At 45.5% G+C, this 19,470-nt stretch overlaps 2 protein-coding genes across 4 annotated transcripts in view; one reads left to right on the forward strand and one right to left on the reverse strand.

Moving 5' to 3' along the window:
* COMMD1 (copper metabolism domain containing 1) overlaps positions 1-10,671 on the reverse strand; it is a 206,217-nt gene extending 195,546 nt beyond the window's left edge. The window contains exon 1 of one of the 3 annotated variants that reach the window (XM_068232378.1): positions 10,412-10,671. In XM_068232378.1, coding sequence (XP_068088479.1) covers positions 10,412-10,618 — 207 coding nt within the window. In that variant the 5' untranslated portion in view covers positions 10,619-10,671. The remainder of the gene's footprint in view (positions 1-10,411) is intronic. The other 2 variants (XM_068232377.1, XM_068232379.1) reach the window with 2 other exon arrangements.
* Positions 10,672-10,744: 73 nt separating this feature from the next.
* The window catches only part of CCT4 (chaperonin containing TCP1 subunit 4), a 45,780-nt gene continuing 37,054 nt past the window's right edge, over positions 10,745-19,470 (forward strand). The window contains exon 1 of the mRNA XM_068232376.1: positions 10,745-11,023. Coding sequence (XP_068088477.1) covers positions 10,903-11,023 — 121 coding nt within the window. The 5' untranslated portion in view covers positions 10,745-10,902. The remainder of the gene's footprint in view (positions 11,024-19,470) is intronic.

A 19,470-nucleotide genomic window follows, 5' to 3' on the forward strand; every position in this document is an offset into this window, starting at 1 on the left:
TCGTGAATTGGGATGTGCACAAGACAAGACAAATAACATTTAAAATCGCGCTTTTCTCCTGGCGGACTCAAAGCGCCAGAGCTGCAGCCACTAGGACGCACTCTATAGGCAGTAGCAGTGTTAGGGAGACTTGCCTAAGGTCTCCTACTGAATAGGTGCTGGCTTACTGAACAGACAGAGCCGAGATTTGAACCCTGGTCTCCTGTGTCAGAGGCAGAGCCCTTAACCATTATACCATCCAGACACTTGCAGGTATGCGTCCTGTAAATCTATCAAAAGCATCCACTCTCCCATCGAGATTGCCTGACTGATTGATCGAAGGGATTTCATCTTGAAACTGTGCAAGTGAATGTGACGAATTAGCCTCTAGATCTAACACTGGGTGTAGCTTTCCCGATGTCTTCCGGACTAGAAATAGTGGGGAATAAACACCCTCGCCTCTCTGTACGGAAGAAATGGTAAATATTGCCTGTTTTGTGATCAACGCTTCCAAATAGGAGAATAAGATGTTCCACTTCTCTGGGGAGCTGGGAACTTTCGTAGGAATGAAACGGTCTCGCGAAAACTTTTTGAAAGTCCAAGAATGTCCTGTCGATACCGTCTAATACCCAGTCTGACTTTATTCGGCATTCCATACTTTGCTGAATAACCTTAGTCTGGCCCCGACAGGAAAATCTTGGAGTGGCATACCGTCAAAAAGATTTCTTCTGCCTGGAGAAGGAGTCTGTAACCTTTTGTTTGGATAACTTGTTTTAACTCTGGGTACTCTGCCAGTTCCTTTTAAAGTTCTTACCTGGACGGTAGGATCTGGCATTCCTAAATCTACAGGGAGTGCAGAATTATTAGGCAAGTTGTATTTTTGAGGAATAATTTTATTATTGAACAACAACCATGTTCTCAATGAACCCAAAAAACTCATTAATATCAAAGCTGAATATTTTTGAAAGTAGTTTTTAGTTTGTTTTTAGTTTTAGCTATTTTAGGGGGATATCTGTGTGTGCAGGTGACTACCAGGGCTGGTGCACACCGAGCGGCTTTTTGGGCGTTTTCAGATCCGCTTGCGGCTGCGGATCTGCTTGGTCAATGTATCTCAATGGGGTGGTGCACACCAGAGCGGGAGGCGTTTTGCAGAAACCAAAAATGCCTGGGTGAGGCATTTTTTGGATTGTGGATGCGTTTCTGCCTCAATGTTAAGTATAGGAAAAACGCAAACCGCTCTGAAAAACGGCACTTCAGAGCGGTTTGCCAGGCGGTTTTGTTACAGAAGCTGTTCAGTAACAGCTTTACTGTAACAATATATAAAATCTACTATACTGAAATCCACAGCAGCAATCCGCAAAACGCTAGCAAAACGCCATAGAAAAATTTAAAAAAGCGTTTAAAAATCTGCTAGCATTTTGCGGATCTGCTAGCGGGTTTTGGTGTGCACCAGCCCTCACTGTGCATAATTATTAGGCAACTTAACAAAAAACAAATATATACCCATTTCAATTATTTATTTTTACCAGTGAAACCAATATAACATCTCAACATTCACAAATATACCGTATTTTTCGGACTATAAGACGCTCCGGACTATAAGACGCACATAGTTTTAGAGGGCAAAAAACAGAAAAAAAAACAAAAAACTAAATCTAGGTGCATCCATGGTCCAGCAGTGTCCAATAGACCTTTAAATTCCCCCCAAGATGTCTCTAAGTTACACTACCCAACTACACTTACCTCTGCTGCCCCCACCAATTACACTAACCCCTAATGCCCCCAGCTACACTACACTTCACTAACACCTGATGTCCCCCCCCTCCCCCAGCTTCATTACACTACACAAACCCCTGCTTCCCTCCCCCCAACCTACCTACATTAACTAACCACTGCAATTAAATTAAGGTCTCACCCATCATGACGAGGATCCTGGTGAGACCATCTTCCAGCTTGTGCCCAGAGCAGCAGCAGCACGATCAGTGTTAACTCCTCAGGCGCATAGCAGCAGCCGCTACAACGATCAGTAATGCCCTTCTTCCAGCTTGTCCCCCCGAGCCGTTGCAGCGCGATCACTGTTAACTCCCCGGGGAGGGCGGCATACGATCGCTAACATCCATCTTCCAGCTTGTTGTCCCCCTGAAACGGCTGCAGCACGATCACTTCACTCCCCGGGGAGGGCGGCATAGCAGCAGCTGCTGTAATATCAGTAATGCGGGTCCGCTCTTCTCACTGGCTTTCGTCCCCGTGTCAGCTAATCCGGGCAGAGCGGGACATCTTCAGCCACGATGCTTGCAAAGTCCATCAGAAGCCACCATACTGCCTTGGTTATTGGTTAGCCCTATGACCCCAGCGCACGTGCGCCGCAGGTCATGAGAGGGCGCAAATATTCAAGGCAGTATGGTGGCCTCTGATGGACTTTGCAAGCATCGTGGCTGGAGATGTCCCGCTCTGCCCGGATTAGCTGACATGGGGCTAATGCAGGGACGAAAAGCCAGTGAGAAGAGCGGACCCGCATTACTGATATTACAGCAGCTGCTGCTATGCCGCCCTCCCCGGGGAGTGAAGTGATCGTGCTGCAGCCGCTCGAGGGGGACAACAAGCTGGAAGATGGATGTTAGCGATCGTATGCCGCCCTCCCCGGGGAGTTAACAGTGATCGCGCTGCAACGGCTCGGGGAACAAGCTGTAAGATGGGCATTACTGATCGTTGTAGCGGCTGCTGCTATGCGCCCGGGGAGTTAACACTGATTGTGCTGCTGCTGCCGCTCGGGGGACACACTGACACAAACATTATAGAACGTTGCAGCGGCTCCAGCTACACCTCACAGGAACACCGCTGGATCACGCTGCACAAGTGCCCGGACAGGTATTTTGTTACATTTGGACTATAAGACGCAGCCCCTTTTTCTCCCCATTTTTGGGGGAGAAAAAGTGCGTCTTATAGTCCGAAAAATACGGTACATTTCTGACATTCAAAAACAAAACAAAAACAAATCAGTGACCAATATAGCCACCTTTCTTTGCAAGGACACTCACAAGCCTGCCATCCATGGATTCTGTCAGCGTTTTGATCTGTTCACCATCAACATTGCTTGCAGCAGCAACCACAGCCTCCCAGACACTGTTCAGAGAGGTGTACTGTTTTCCCTCCTTGTAAATCTCACATTTTATGATGGACCACAGGTTCTCAATGGGGTTCAGATCTGGTAAACAAGGAGGCCATGTTATTAGTTTTTCTTCTTTTATACCCTTTCTTGCCTGCCACGCTGTGGAGTACTTGGACGCGTGTGATGGAGCATTGTCCTGCATGAAAATCATGTTTTTCTTGAAGGATGCAGACTTCTTCCTGTACCACTGCTTGAAGAAGGTGTCTTCCAGACACTGGCAGTAGGACTAGGAGTTGAGCTTGACTCCATCCTCAACCCGAAAAGGCCCCACAAGCTCATCTTTGATGATACCAGCCCAAACCAGTACTCCACCTCCACCTTGCTGGCATCTGAGTCGGACTGGAGCTCTCTGCCCTTTACCAATCCAGCCACGGGCCCACCCATCTGGCCCATCAAGACTCACTCTCATTTCATCAGTCCATAAAACCTTAGAAAAATCAGTCTTGAGATATTTCTTGGCCCAGTCTTGACGTTTCAGCTTGTGTGTCTTGTTCAGTGGTGGTCGTCTTTCAGCCTTTCTTACCTTGGCCATGTCTCTGAGTATTGCACACCTTGTGCTTTTGGGCACTCCAGTGATGTAGCAGCTCTGAAATATGGCCAAACTGGTGGCAAGTGTCATCTTGGCAGCTGCACGCTTGACTTTTCTCAGTTCATGGGCAGTTATTTTGCGCCTTGGTTTTTCCACACGCTTCTTGCGACCCTGTTGACTATTTTGAATGAAACGCTTGATTGTTCGATGATCACGCTTCAGAAGCTTTGCCATTTTAAGAGTGCTGCATCCCTCTGCAAGATATCTCACTATTTTTGACTTTTCTGAGCCTGCCAAGTCCTTCTTTTGACCCATTTTGCCAAAGGAAAGGAAGTTGCCTAATAATTATGCACACCTGATATAGGGTGTTGATGTCATTAGACCACACCCCTTCTCATTACAGAGATGCACATCACCTAATATGCTTAATTGGTAGTAGGCTTTCGAGCCTATACAGCTTGGAGTAAGACAACATGCATAAAGAGGATGATGTGGTCAAAATACTCATTTGCCTAATAATTCTGCACTCCCTGTATTCTGTTGCTGTTGAGAAGTGGATGGACCCCACCATGCTTGGCGTCTGTCCTGGGGTAGTAGACTCGACTTGCCGTCTGTAACTCTTGATGGCGTCATCCACTTTCTCCCCAAACAAGTTTTTACCGTCATAGGGAATTTTGCACCATGTTTGCCGGGCGTTAACATCCGCCGACCAGGATCTGAGCCAAAGAGCTCTCTTTGCTTTAACTTAGTGCAACATTGCATGAGAAGAACAATGTACTACATCAAAAACAGCTTTTCCAATAAAGTCACCAGATAATTTTAAATCCTGCAGTGCAGTGATCGTCTGCTTATCCATAAGAGCAGTCTCTATGTTCTCAGTCCAGACTCTGACTGCTTTTCCGACTGAGGCTACAGGCTCCACCTGCTGAAATGTAAGCTTTTTTGATATCCAGATCAGCTTTACGAATAAGTATATCCCTGAAAGAAATACAATCTTCTAAAGGGAGAGTCATATGTTTAGCCAATCTAATGACAGAAGCATCAATCGACGGAGCAGAATGTAAAGATTTAGAGTCCTCTTCTAATAACGGACACAACTTGGCAAGACGGCTGGCCAGTGGTGTTTTCTTTTCTAATTTTTTTCAATTCTTCTTGAATGACTTCTTCCATTTCCACCATGTAAGGAAAAATTTTCTTTCGACTTGTTAAGGTGTTTAGAATACCTCTTCTTCTCTTTGGATTTAGGGGTCAGATCTTTCTCTTCTTCTTCAGATTCCCATTCAATAGCCTCCCTGATAGCCTTGATAAAGGGTTGCACCAAGGCGAAATTGAAACCGCCGTCTACAATGTCCTCAGTAGATGAGTCCATGGCTGAAGAAGTGTGTGGCTGTGGATTATCCATAGGTTGAGGAATAGTTGCAGTGTAGGAGTCCATGGATCCTGCACCGCTTTTTTGATAAGTTTGAGACATCTACTGAGGATTGTTCAGGTTCAGATGACATCTCCGAGAAACATTTTACGCAGACTTATTTGCCTGGTTATACTGTAGCTTCACAGGCCCAGCATCCAGTGCGACATTGGGACCAATCCCGGGGGGAGGGGCTACGTCTTGTAACATTGCATCATTCTCTAATATTTGCAGTTTACACACTACTCAGCATTCTAAATGTTTTTACAAAGCAGTTTTGTGAACCACTGACCTGTTCTCATTAGCCTCAATTCACTAAGCTTATCTCCTGTCTTTAATAACGTTTCTATAGTTATCACCATGGTGATAAGGCATGTAGTATTCAGGAAACATTTTACCTCAGGGAAACCTAAAGTTAACTCTTCTGTCTTTACGTTAACTCTTCAATCCTTCAAATAACTCTAGAATTCTAAAATTAAAGACAGGCTGTTAATTAACTGCGTGTGAAAATAACTACAGAGGAGGTAACTTAAAGAATGAAGAGATAAGATAACTCTCTCACTGTGTGGTGGCAAGTTATCTCTTGCCTTATCTCCAGCATGATCTTAGTGAATTGAGGCCAATGACTGACAATTGAAGTAACAAGCTTCAGAAGACCGAACTCTCTGCGACTTTGAAGGTCGTGCAGCTCAATGGCTTTTTTGCATAGATAACACCTAGAGTTTAACTCTTCCTGTACTGGAAACCATATTAGACTTATGTCTCTGCTCCTAATGTTTTATTTATTAGCTGTACTACACATACAAATCAGTATATCATATTTTTTTTCAGTGTCTCTTTAAGAATATTGTATTTTTAGAATATTGACTGCTAATTCAATGCAAACGTTGTAAACCTTGCAGAGGTCATATAAGGAGATATTGGGGTTGCTGAAAAGTCAGTGAATTAGAAGCTGTGTGACTGCACTTATGTGCACAGAACCAAAGTGAGAACCTAAAACATAAAATAATGAATCCATGTAGGGGGGTATGCACGTGACTTTTGTAGCAGACATGCTTATTTGCTAACCATTTCACAATCCTTGAAAAACTCTGATATGACCCAGGTAAGGATTGCTTATACAGTCAAATAAGTGAAAAACTTAACAATCCAGTCCAAGCATGCTTGAATCTTCTCCAAAGATATTTTAGGATAAAAATGTGCAGACTTTGTAACAAATGGTTATTAACAATTTTCAGTCTCAGTTTGCTGCTACATTAGTAAACTTTTTAAAAGCCAAAGCATACTGTACATAGCTCGGTATAAAAGATCTATGAAAATTATCAACATTGTCTTTATCAATGATTCACAAGTCTGCACAAAGCAGGAGGTAAAATGTCATGCATCCCTTCTCACCTCTGCAGGTTTGTTAGTTCTACTGCTATGGCACATTTATAAGGCCCCTTCCCCCACTTCAATGCAAGTGGCCATCAGAACGCACAGCACTTGCATTACTACGCGATTTCCACCAATGCGGTTGGGATCCCATTCATTGTAATAAATGGAAATCGCAATGCATTTGCGTATTTGTCTGCAACCATGTGTTATGATTCCATGGCTCTCTACACCAGGCATCCAAAAAAGGACTTGTACCGCCTACAGCTGTTACAGAATACTGCTGCCAGACTGTTATCCAACCAACCCCGTCACTGCCACATAACACCAGTCCTGCACTCCCTTCACTGGCTACCCATAAAATGGAGGATCCTATTCAAGATCGGCCTACTGACATTTAAAGAGACACTGAAGCCAGGCTAAATTCCGTTTTTTAACTTGTATTTATATTTGTTGCTATAACCCAAGCTAAATCGCCGCTATCCCGCGGCAAAACGAGAGGTTAATACCCCCCAAATCCCCCCTGCAAAATCCACAACTTTCTTGGTCGTGGATGTTGCTGCTCATGGAGGCAGAGCTATGAGCTGCAGCTCTGCCTCCATGCGCGTCAATCGCCGCACGGATCTCCGCCTCTCCCCCGCCCCTCTCTGTGAAGGCAGATTGAGAAGTGCAGGGAGAGGCGGTGATCAGCCGGGATTGACGCGCTGAGAGGCAGAGCTACAGCCATTAGCTCTGCCTCATTCAGGAAGCGCTCCCCGGACTGAACAGAGGGGATTTTGGGGGTATTAACCCCTCGTTTTGCCACGGGATAGCGGCGGTTTAGCTTGGGTTATAGTGATAAACAAATACAAGTCTCTTTAAAGCACTACATAATCTGGGCCCTGGATACGTGAAAGAAATGTTGCACCTGCGTAGCAATCCCTGCAATCTCAGATCCACAGGTTCTAATAATCCAGTCATACTCAGAGTCCACCTGAACACTTTTGGTCCCAGAGCCTACTGTTATGTCACTACTACATTATGGAACTCCTGACCTCTGCAGATCAGGACAGCCCCATCCCTGGATGTGTTTAAATCCAGACTGAAAACCCACCTGTTCAGTTTGGCATTTGCAGAAATATAATTTTGTTGTGTTACTACTTCACCCTACTACCAATTACTGAATCTCAGAGAGCCTAAGCACTCTGAGGGCCAGTGCAAACCAAAAACCACTAGCGTATCTGCAAATGCTAGCGGTTTTTGAAGAGGTTTTTCAGAGCGATTCTAGGCATGATTGGAGCGATTTTCTAAACATGCCTAGCGTTTTTTTGGAGCATGTTTTATATTTTGTTACAGTAAAGCTGTAACTGAACAGCTTCTGTAACAAAAACGCTTGGAAAATCGCTCGGATCTAGTGCTATCCAGAGCGATTTTCCACTTTCCTATACGTTACAGTGAGGCAGAAACGCCTCAGAAATCCGCAAAAATGCTGCAGGACCTGAGTTTGCATTTGGGGGAAAAAACAAACCACTCTGGTGTGCACCATACCATTGCAATACATTAGCCAAGCGGTTTTCAACCAGCAAGTGTTTTTAAAAATGCTCAGAACCGCTCTTGATATGCACCAGCCCTGAGCCCTATGGGAAAAAAGCGCTATAGAAATATTGTTATTCTCGTTATGTATAAAAACATCAGACCCTTTAGTCTATTCACTTTTGATCAGGGCTGTGGAGTCGGTACAAAAATCATCCGACTTCAACTCCGACTCCTCAGTTTATGAAACCACCGACTCCAGGTACCCAAAATAGCTCCGACTCCAACTCCTTATGCTGAATACACACGGGCCCATACGCAATTCATTTTTTCACCTGAATTTTCTCCTGGATGATACTTTTAAATTTGTCAATAAAATGCATTTTAAGCCATCAGAAAGCAAGAAAATGCTCAAAATAATTTTGATAGTACTTTTTCATTTACTTTTTGGTCCTTTTTTTAGTTAAAAAGTGCTGGAAAGTTATTTTAATTTGAAGCTGAAATATTATCTCCTAGGAGAAAAGTCAGGCGAAAAAGTGAATTGCATGTGGCCCACAGTTCGTTCCCGCATCGAATGCGCCGCTCGATTCCCAACGAATCGATTATTCACGAACATTTCCGAGCGCATTTCGATGATTTTTAGGTTGATTGCCATGTAAAGTATGTCAAATCGACCTAACGATCCATCGAACCGCGAATCGGATGTGTCGGAAATAAACGAATCGACGGGAATCAAGCGGCACATCGCCGAGAATCGAGCGCGGGAACGAACCGTGTGTATCCAGCATTAGTCTAATGCTGGATACACACGGTTCATTCCCGCGCTCGATTCCCGTCGATGCGCCCTCGATACGTTTATTTCCGACACGTCCGATTCGCGGTTCTATGGATCGTTAGGTCGATTTGACATACTTTACATGGAAATCGACCTAAAAATCATGTTCGGGAATAATCGATTCGTCGGTAATCTAGCGGCGCATTCGATGCGGGAACGAACCGTGTGTATTCAGCATAATACTTACCAGGGCTGTGGATTTGGTACAAAATCCTCCGACTTTTCAGTTTATGAAACCACCAACTCCGACTCCAGGTACCCAAAATTGCTCAGACTCCACAGACCTGCTTTTAATGTCTGTGGATGGCATCACTGTAAATTACTGAAAACGTGATCAGCAATGCACAACCAGCAATTGTTTACGGTGTGTCAACCACCAAACCACCTTGCACTGCTTACTCCGATTCCAAGAGAAAATCTGGTCTGCTAACCATGTACTGATCAGAGCAATATAGGAAAAACCCCACCACACTCACTTACTAAAGGCCCATACATACACACGCTAGATTAACGTTGGCTGAGGCGGCCGATAACTGCTACCTCTGCCGATAATCCAGCGTGTGTACAGCAGCCAATTCCCATTGGTGGCCAGCTACCGGTCAGCCAGGCATATCGATTTGGAAGAGCAATAGCTGTCAGCTTTCTTCTTCCTGTCCACCGCAAGACATCACACCCAGTGCCAGTCAGTCGTCCCTCCGCCTCACCCCCACCCAGCGATGATGATAACCAAGTTATCCATCTAGCACGTGTATGTGCCTATGGGCCTTCAGACAGGTGGTTCTCAAGTTTTAGCTAATCTAAATAAATTGGTAAAAAGCTAAAAACTTGAGAGGAACACAAAAGCCTGGAACATGCATCCGATGATTGGGCAGTTTTACCAATTCAATGAGCTCTATTCACAAAGAGCCAAAATTACCGCAAAATTTTACCGCTAAATTACTGCCAGCAGTAAACTCCAAATTTTTTCCACATTCACTAACATTTTCCGCATGTTTCCCGCATGCGGTAAAAAAGATGCGGAAACTGCCATTAAACATGCGGTAAGAAGGTTGCATGAAAAATAGTTAAAAAAAAAAACAAAAAACACAACAAAGTCCAGCAAGCACAGCCTCCAGACTTCATCAAAATCAATGGGATGCGGAAAATATCTACCTACTAGTAGGTGATAAAAAAAAACGGTAAATACCGACGAAATGATGCGCCAGAAATGTTTTGGGAATTGATTTTTCTTATTGCAGAAAATACCGACTTCCGCATGCATGCCGCACATTTACCGCATGCGGAAAAAACATGCGGAGAATTTAGTGAATTTCAATGTGGCGGTGTTTTGGTTGGTAATTTCCCACATGTCCTTTACCGCATGCAGGAAGTGATTGTGAATAGAGCCCTATGTGCTAATCTACATAAATCTCTTGGCCCTCATGTTACATGGAGCCAGGAGGTAAAATTGGCCAGTGATTGGCCGATCAAAATAGGATGTGTGTCTCAAGCTATAGAGGGGAAAAGGGAAAGAGTAATTTGCCTGCAAGGGGTGGCAAGAGTTATCACACAACACACTACATAAATATTTGCAGGAAAGAATCCTCTTCTGCACTGTAATAGTACCTTGATAATTCCTTGCATCTTATCATGTAGGGCTTTGAACTCTTGCAATGGCAGCTCCGAGTACAGCTCCGTCTTCAGCAACTCCTCGGTGATCTCGAGATTGCCATAGTACCTGCTCTGGGCGATCCCATTCAGCAACCCGCTCAGCGCTTTGGCATTCTCAGCATCAGCCATGATGACAGCTACAGCATCACATGACCAAGTCATGTGACTATCAGCATCCTCAGGGCTGAAGCGCTGACAGCCATGATTAGGTTGGCAAAATGTGATTCCGGCGGGCAAATAGGCGCCTTCCTCGTCATTGCGTAGCATAGACAAGCCTTACGCTCTCTGAACCCCGCCTTCAACCGGCGTTTTGTTCTGGAAGCTTCGTGTTTGGGGTCCAGGCGGCGTGAATAGTATCCGCTGTCATCCTCGGCCCTGCCAGCTCCCCGGCACACGGATATCTCTGACTGCCCTCTGCCCGCACAGTTCCATTCATCGGAGCAAACATGCCAGAAATCGTCGTGCCTAAAGTCACGCCAGCAGCGGCCGGGGGAGGGAAGAGGGGAGCCTATCAGGACCGGGACAAGCCGGCCCAGATCCGCTTCAGCAACATCTCCGCCGGCAAAGGTGAGGCTGAGCACAGGGGGTGATAGAGAGGTCTGGGGGTAATGTGATAACTGGGAGTTTGGGTCATGTGTCCAGTTTTATCCCTGTGAAGTGCTGCCCCTGTATGTACAATGTGCTGGGCCCAACACCAAGTAATGTGTATGCATTTAAGCTGGGCCAGCCTGATACTGCCTGGGATGGGACATTAGAAAGTGATGTGAGATCAGACAGGCCACTACGAGTGTGCACAGATAGCAGGACCAGCCTGACACTGCATGGGATGGGACATCAGGCAGTACACTACAAGTGTGCACAGATAGCAGGACCAGCCTGACACTACATGGAATGGGACATCAGACAGTTCACTACAAGTGTGCACAGATAGCAGGACCAGCCTGACCCTGCATGGGATGGGACATCAGGCAGTACACTACAAGTGTGCACAGATAACAGAACCAGCCTGACACTGACTGCATGGGATGGGACATCAGGCAGTACACTACAAGTGTGCACAGATAACAGGACTAGCCTGACACTGACTGCATGGGATGGGACATCATACATAAATTTATTGATCTGTGAAGTGCTTTTTTTATTCTGCAAATCTTTACTTCATCAGAGAAACCATAGATACAATATCTTGCCCTAGTTTGGAGATGACAAAAGAAGGGGGCGGTTCCTGTCTGACAGTGTTATGGATACCTAGCAAGCCTCCCATTTATTGCTGGGCAGGGAACGTCTGTGCTGTAGTCTGCAGAAGTAAATGATTTAGCAGATTATTAAAGCATGTCTGAAGATTTGGCTTCTTGAGATTTTTTTTTTTTTTATTCCTGCATGTAAATTATGGAACTTCTGCCTCATGTGGAAAACCGTTAGTCAGGAAGCAGGCAGGACATGACGACACATTTGACAGAAAAACATGGAGCCTGCCATGAGCTGTCAGGAGCATCTATCTCTGCATATACTATATACAAATTCTGTGAAATCCAAACGTGGACAGTGAAATGCATATGTAATGTAAGTACAGCCAATCTTTAGCTACTGATATATGTGTTTATTTTCTCTGAGACCTTATACCTAACAGCTCCTCTTTAAGGCAGGCAATACAGAGAGTTATTTTGTCTTTGATGCTCATTTACAACAATGTACATGCATGATGACTTTTCCACCTGATTGTTTCTGTTCACCTTCCTGTAGATTCTTGTGACACTGTCAATGTTTCCCTTGTGCACACAGCACTCAAATCCACTGTTAAATGACTATTGAAGCAAGAGAGATCGAGTACATTTAAAATCGGCGCCAGTAGACTTGGGCGCAGGATACAGCGGTATATGGCTGATCCTGCTTCTGCACAAGTCCGGGCCGTTTTAATTACTATTCCCCCTCCAGGCCGCCATGGATAGTGGGGGAATAAAATAATTCGGCTTCCAGCGATTGCTGGAGGCCGAATTATTGTGTTGGTTTTTTTTTAAGCAACTTCAGCTCCGTCTTCTGATGGAGCCGACGTTACTCACTGAGCGTTGTAGTCTATGGAGGCGCTGGCTGCGCCCAAATCTAGCAGTGCTGAAAAGCACTGCTCCGAGAGAGATAAGTAGGCTGCCATATTTATTTCCATTTAAACAATACCAGTTGCCTGGCAGCCCTGCTGATCTATTTGGCTGCAGTAGTGTCTGAATCGCACTAGAAACATGCATGCAGCTAATCTTGTCAGATCTGACAATGTGAGAAACACCTGTTCTGCTGCATGCTTGTTCAGGGTCGCTAGGTCAGCATCTACTGCGCTTGGCTGTGCCATTTGCAATTGCACCCACGTAGCACACTCCTGGCTACGGGATCGTGAGCGGTGCGCAGTAGATGCCGACCTGGTGAGGTCGGCATCTGCCAGGGGTGTAGCAATAGGGGTTGCAGAGTTTGTGACCGTAGAGCGGCCCCGAAGGGCCTTCCCTCAACTACAGTATTGGCCCTCTATTGGTCCTGTGCTCATAATAATAATTAATTCTATAGATACTTTGAATAGTGGTAATTATTAACAAACTGTTCCCCATCCCCCTCTTGCACCTCTGATACTGTAGTTGCCATTGGCAGGTTTTGGTGTGCCGTATCAGTTATGTATAGAGTGCTTGGGGGGCCCCATTGTAAAACTTGCATCGGGGCACACAGCTCCTTAGCTACGCCACTGGCATCTGCAACAGTGGGGATCCGTGGACACCGGAGCTGCATCGAGGGGCAGATGGGCTGGAGGAAGCCCCAGGTAAGTAGATCTTGTTTTTATTTTATTTTTTTTCCCCCGGATGTATCCTTAAAAATGAAATATGGCGGCCTCCCTAACGTGTCAGTTGTTCTTTAATTGGTATGTCTCTGCATGTTCACTCACTTATGGCTGGGACCCACTAAAGTGTTCTTGGAATGCCTGTGATTCCCCCCCAAAAAAATGTTGACAACGAAAGTCAATGGTGGGAACCATAGAGCGATTGTGATTAAAGAGAACCCGAGGTGTGTTTAAAGAATGTTATCTGCATACAGAGGCTGGATCTGCCTATACAGCCCAGCCTCTGTTGCTATCCCAAACCCCACTAAGGTCCCCCTGCACTCTGCAATCCCTCATAAATCACAGCCGTGCTGTGAGGCTGTGTTTACATCTGTAGTGTCAGTCTCAGCTGCTCCCCCGCCTCCTGCATAGCTCCGGTCCCTGCCCCCGTCCCTTCCCTCCAATCAGCAGGGAGGCAGGCGGGGACAGGAGTTCTGCAGGAGGCGGGGAGAGCAGCAGACTGACACTATAGAGATAAACACAGCCAGCTCTGACAAGCTGTTTGTCAGCAGCGTGGCTGTGATTTATGAGGGATTGCAGAGTGCAGGGGGACCTTAGGGGGGTTTGGGATAGCAACAGAGGCTGGGCTGTATAGGCAGATCCAGCCTCTGTATGCAGATAATATTCTTCAAACCCACCTCGGGTTCTCTTTAAGGCTAAATGCAATTGCAGGACATTTTGGGAGCATTTGTGCTCAAACCTGGATCCTGACCCAATACAGTTGTTTAACTGCCCTGACCTGTTTGTACCAGTATTCCTCGAAATTGTGAACTGTTCCTTACAATCGGGGATATTTCCTGCTTTACTGAAGGAAGCAATCATCAGGCCTCTCCTCAAAAACCCTCCCTGGACCCAGATGCAATGGCCAGCTACAGACCTGTCTCTAACCTTCCCTTTCTGGGTAAGCTAATTGAAAAAGCTGGATACCTCCAGCTAGAAGCCAAAATCCTACAAAACAGTTATGACCCATTCCAGTCTGGCTTCAAGAAACATCACAGCACTGAAACTGCCCTAATTCAAAAATGCAACCACCTGCTTATGGCAAGAGACATAGGAGAGTGCTCTATCCTGATACTGCTAGACCTCTCTGCAGCCTTTGATACAGTTGACCATGACATCTTGATAAACAGGCTACAGGAATACTGCGGCATTGATGGCATAGTTCTTCAGTGCTTCCAATCTTGAGTGGCAGAACCCAAAAAGTGTCTATGGGGCCCTTCCGGTCCACCTCTGTACCACTTAAAGTGACTCTGTAACAAAAATTACAACGTTTTTTTCTACCATCCTACAAGTTCCTAAACCTATTCTAATGTGTTCTGGCTTACTGCAGCTCTTTCTACTATAACCATCTCTGTAATAAATCAATGTATCTTTCCCCTGTCAGACTTGTCGGCCTGTGTCTGGAAGGCTGCCAAGTTCTTCAGTGTTGAACTGTTCCTCTCTGCACACTCCAGTGTGTGTTTTATTTACATAAGCCAGCAGCTTCTCTGCTATCTTATCAGTGATAGAAGAGAGCTGGATAAAAATCCTCCTCTGGAGGCTGTGAAAGGAGCTGGTCTGTCACATACTGAGGAATTAACGACATAGGCAGAGCTGTCTGCAGGAAGCCTGTAATGTTCAGTGCATGAGAGAAGCTGGGGACAGAAGGTAAACACACACAAGTGATCTCTTGAGATTCAGAAGTAAGGCTGTATACAGCCTGCTTGTGTATGGATGTATTTTCTATGTGTGGACATGCTGTACATCAACCTACTTCCTGTTTTAGTGGCCATTTTGTTTGTTTATCAACAAACTTTTTAAAACAGTTTTTGACTACTTTTAACCTCCCTGGCGGTTAATTTTTTTTTTCCAAATTGAAAAAATCCTTTTTTTTAAAAAAAAAAAAAAATTTTGTTTCATGTAAAGCTACCAGAGTGGTAGCTACATGAAACACCACTAGAGGGCGCATGTGGCCCTCTAGTCCGATCGTCGCCGGCATCTATTGCAAACAGGGGAACGCGTATATAACACGTTCCCCTGTTTGGCTTCTCCTGTCGCCATGGCGACGATCGGGATGACGTCAGCCGACGTCCTGACGTAAGGCACACCCGATCCAGCCCATAGCGCTGCCCGGAACTCATTGATCCGGGCAGCGCAGGGCTCTGGCGGGGGGGGGGGGCCTCTTCAGCCGCTGCGTGCGGCCGATCGCCGCAGAGCGGCGGCGATCAAGCTGTGCGCGCGGCTAGCAAAGTGCTGGCTGCGCGCACAGCACTTTACAGCTTGTAAATCGCCCCACCAGGGGCTGAGATCTCCCCCTGCGCGGCATAGCCCGAGCTCAGCTCGGGCTTACCGCCAGGGAGGTTAATGCGGCGGGGAGCGGTGAAATTGTGACAGAGGGTAATAGGAGATGTCCCCTAACGCACTGGTATGTTTACTTTTGTGCGATTTTAACAATACAGATTCTCTTTAAGTATGGGGTGCCCCAGGGCTCAATGCTTTCTCCTGTTTTTCACGATTTACATGTTACCGCTTGGAAAACTACCGTAATCCAAAAACATGCCCTGACATACCACTACTATGTGGCTGACACCCATCTATATCTTTCCTTCAAGCCTGGTGTGACAGACCAACTAACTTTAAACGCCTGCTTACGTGAACTACAGCAATGGATGAGTGACAACTGGCTGAAACTGAATGTAGACAAAACTGAAATCCTGATCGGAGGGCAGCACGTGACAACAAAACAACTTAACTTGCAGTCTACGCAGCTCTGATCATGTGCGTAGCCTGGGAGTTCTTATTGACGGAGATTTAAACTTCAGAACTCGCATCTCTGCTGCGGTGAAATTTACCCTATTTTCACCTTAAGAACATCGCAAAAATCGAGCACCTCATTCCCCCCTCCCCCCCTGCACTCCCTTCACTGGCTACCTATAGAATGGAGGGTCCTATTCAAGATCGGCCTACTGACATTTTAAATCGCTGAATAATCTGGACCCTGGATACATGAAAAATGTTGCAGTTGCGTAGCAATCCTCTCATTCTCAGATCCACTGGTTCTAATAATCTAGTCATACCCAGAGTCCACTTGGAAACTTTTGGTCCCAGAGCCTTCTGTCATGCTGCCCCTACGTTTTGGAACTCCTTACCTCAACAGATCAGGACAGCTCCATCCCTGGACGTGCTTAAATCTAGACAGAAACCCCACCTGTTCAGTTTGGCATTTGCAGAAATAACTTTCATTGTGTGAATACTTCATCCTACTACCAATTACTGAATCTGATAGAGCCTAAGTGCTTTGAGTCCTATGGGAGAAAAGCGCTATAGAAATGTTATTGTATTGTATAAATACAAAAGATACAAGCTCGTTAACTCTTTTCAAAAGCAATCTTGCAAAAATTTGGGGGTGGATTTTTTTTTTTCTTAAAGAGACACTGAAGCGAAAAAAAATGATGATATATGATTTGTATGTGTAGCACAGCTAAGAAATAAAACATTAAGATCAGATACATCAGTGGATCAGTGTAATTGTTTCCAGTACAGGAAGAGTTGAGAAACTCCAGTTGTTATCTCTATGCAAACAAGCCATTAACCACCCTGGCGTTCTATTAAGATCGCCAGGGCGGCTGCGGGAGGGTTTTTTTTCAATAAAAAAAAACTATTTCATGCAGCCAACTGAAAGTTGGCTGCATGAAAGCCCACTAGAGGGCGCTCCGGATGCGTTCTTCTGATCGCCTCCGGCGGCCAGAAGTAACACGGAAGGCCGCAATGAGCAGCCTTCCGTGTTTCGCTTACCTCGTCGCTGTGGCGACGAGCGGAGTGACGTCATGGACGTCAGCTGACGTCCTGACGTCAGCCGCCTCCGATGAAGCCCTTAGCGCTGGCTGGAACTTTTTGTTCCAGCTACGCTGGGCTCAGGCGGCTGGGGGGACCCTCTTTCGCCGCTGCACGCGGCGGATCGCCGCGCTGCGGCGGCGATCGGGCAGCACACGCGGCTGGCAAAGTGCCGGCTGCGTGTGCTGCTTTTTATTTGATGAAAATCGGCCCAGCAGGGCCTGAGCGGCAGCCTCCGGCGGTGATGGACGAGCTGAGCTCGTCCAGACCGCTCAGCTGGTTAACCTCTCCGACTAAGTTAGGGCTGGTTCACACGGGCGTCTGCTGAGCTTTTGCTTGGCATTGCGTTCAAACGCCAGCGTTTAAACGCCAGCGTTTAAAAGCTAGCTTTTGAAAGCTTTTAAAAAGCGTTCAAGGCTAGCAGTTCTGGTCTCTGCTATTGTTTCCTCGCGTTTACTGCCTCTGAAAGCAGCATGTTGCTTTTGAGACTAGACGCAACGCTGGGATCTACTGCCAGGCTTTCATGAAAGCCTGCAAAAGCCACCTCTAAACGCTCCCATTCACTTGCATGGGATGGCAGTAGATCCCAAAAAAACGCTGCGTTAAACGCCACAAAAAAGCCACAAAAACTCCCGTCTGAACCAGCCCTTAGTACTGGAGAGGGCTGTTATCTGACTTTTATTATCTCAACTGTTCCTGGACTATTTACTTTTCCTCTGCTAGAGGAGAGGTCATTACTTTACAGACTGCTCTGAAAGACTCATTTTGAATGCTGAGTGTTGTGTAATCTGCACATATTATAGAATGATGCAATGTTAGAAAAAACACTATATAACTGAAAATAAGTGTGAGAATATTTTCTTTGCTGCTAATCTTCTACTAATTATTCATAGTACACAACCAATTCACTATCATATTTTTTTTTTCCGCTTCAGTGTCTCTTTAACATACTCACTCACTGGATGTCAAGATATCCAGCTTCTGCCCATAGTCCCACCTCCTAGCAGATGAGGTCACTACTTCTGATTGGAGCTAGTGAAGCACCTGTGAACTTTTCTGCTAGTGGACAGGGCTACGGGCAGAAGCTGGACATTGGGACACTCAATAATATATAGAAGTATAATAAACTTTATTTACACGGGGGAAAAACCGCAGTGAATTGCGATTGCAATGGCAGCACAAAGCATTTGTGCAATTTCAGAGCGTTGCAGCAATTCCTAGTGGGTCCCTTCCCTAAGGGCTTGTTTTCACTGAGCCTGGCACGTGTCTGAGTCGAACTCGGGCACTGTCTGATGCAAGCATGCATCCAAATCCCTCTAGATGCATGGCTACCAGGATTAGTATGCATAATGAAAAAGCAACTGACCGTCCATTTTACCCTGCATGTGAATTCAGATACAACTTGTTGATTTCGGTAGGCTGCAATTCTGCATCCGAATTTATGTGCCTAAAAACCGATGGTTTCAGACAAAGAGAAACTGGCTCTAAGGCCCAGGCCTACTGAGTACAATAACCCACTAGCAGTATGTTACTAAGCCATTTCTAAGCGCTTGTGATTTGAAAAGCTCTTGCTAATGTAATGCTATGCGTGTGATCCCACTGCTAGAGGGATGTGATTTTTATAAAAAAAATCCCACATAGCATTGCATAAGCAAAAGCATTTTCAAATCACTAGTTTGAGCCCTAACTGATTGAACACTTGGTTGTTTCTGTCTAGACTGCAGCAAAAAAACAATTTCTGAGACAGTCCAATTTTTTAACTTGTTCAAATTGGAAACTAATATCAGCCTGTGTGTAGTTGAACTGACATCCTTTAGGATCGATTTTGCAGGAAGCCACTTCTGTTAGTTTATTTTTTTACAATGTAGAAGGAAAGCAAAGCCTGAAAGAAATCTATACAAAAACACAGTGAGAAATAGATGGGCAATGAGGTGCAAATAATATTGTCTTACATGCAAATGTAATGCAATTTTTTTAAGTTTGGAAATGGGCCAGTGAAAATGATCTAGAAATGCAATTTCCCCAATTCCAAGCTGACTACATGTTGCAATAAACATGCATATAGGCTGTCATTATTTGCATGTGACTGGGTGTGAACTCCGCTGAAATGTGATGTGGAGGGCAGTGCATAGAGGCGGAGTCAAGACCCCTGTATGAAAATTCTGCTTCATTTTTATTAAATTTGAGGAAGGTTCAGAATTTCAATATGCCAAATGCACCAACACTACTGATCACATAATCAACCATGAACAGAGGTTTTGCACAGAGATGTATTAGGAAGTTATTGGAGCAGCAGAAAGCATGGAGCATTGGGTTTCTCGGGTAAACCTGTAGGGGGTAAAAAGTT

The sequence above is a fragment of the Hyperolius riggenbachi genome, chromosome 4, assembly GCF_040937935.1.
Source record: "Hyperolius riggenbachi isolate aHypRig1 chromosome 4, aHypRig1.pri, whole genome shotgun sequence".
Lineage (NCBI taxonomy): Eukaryota > Metazoa > Chordata > Amphibia > Anura > Hyperoliidae > Hyperolius > Hyperolius riggenbachi.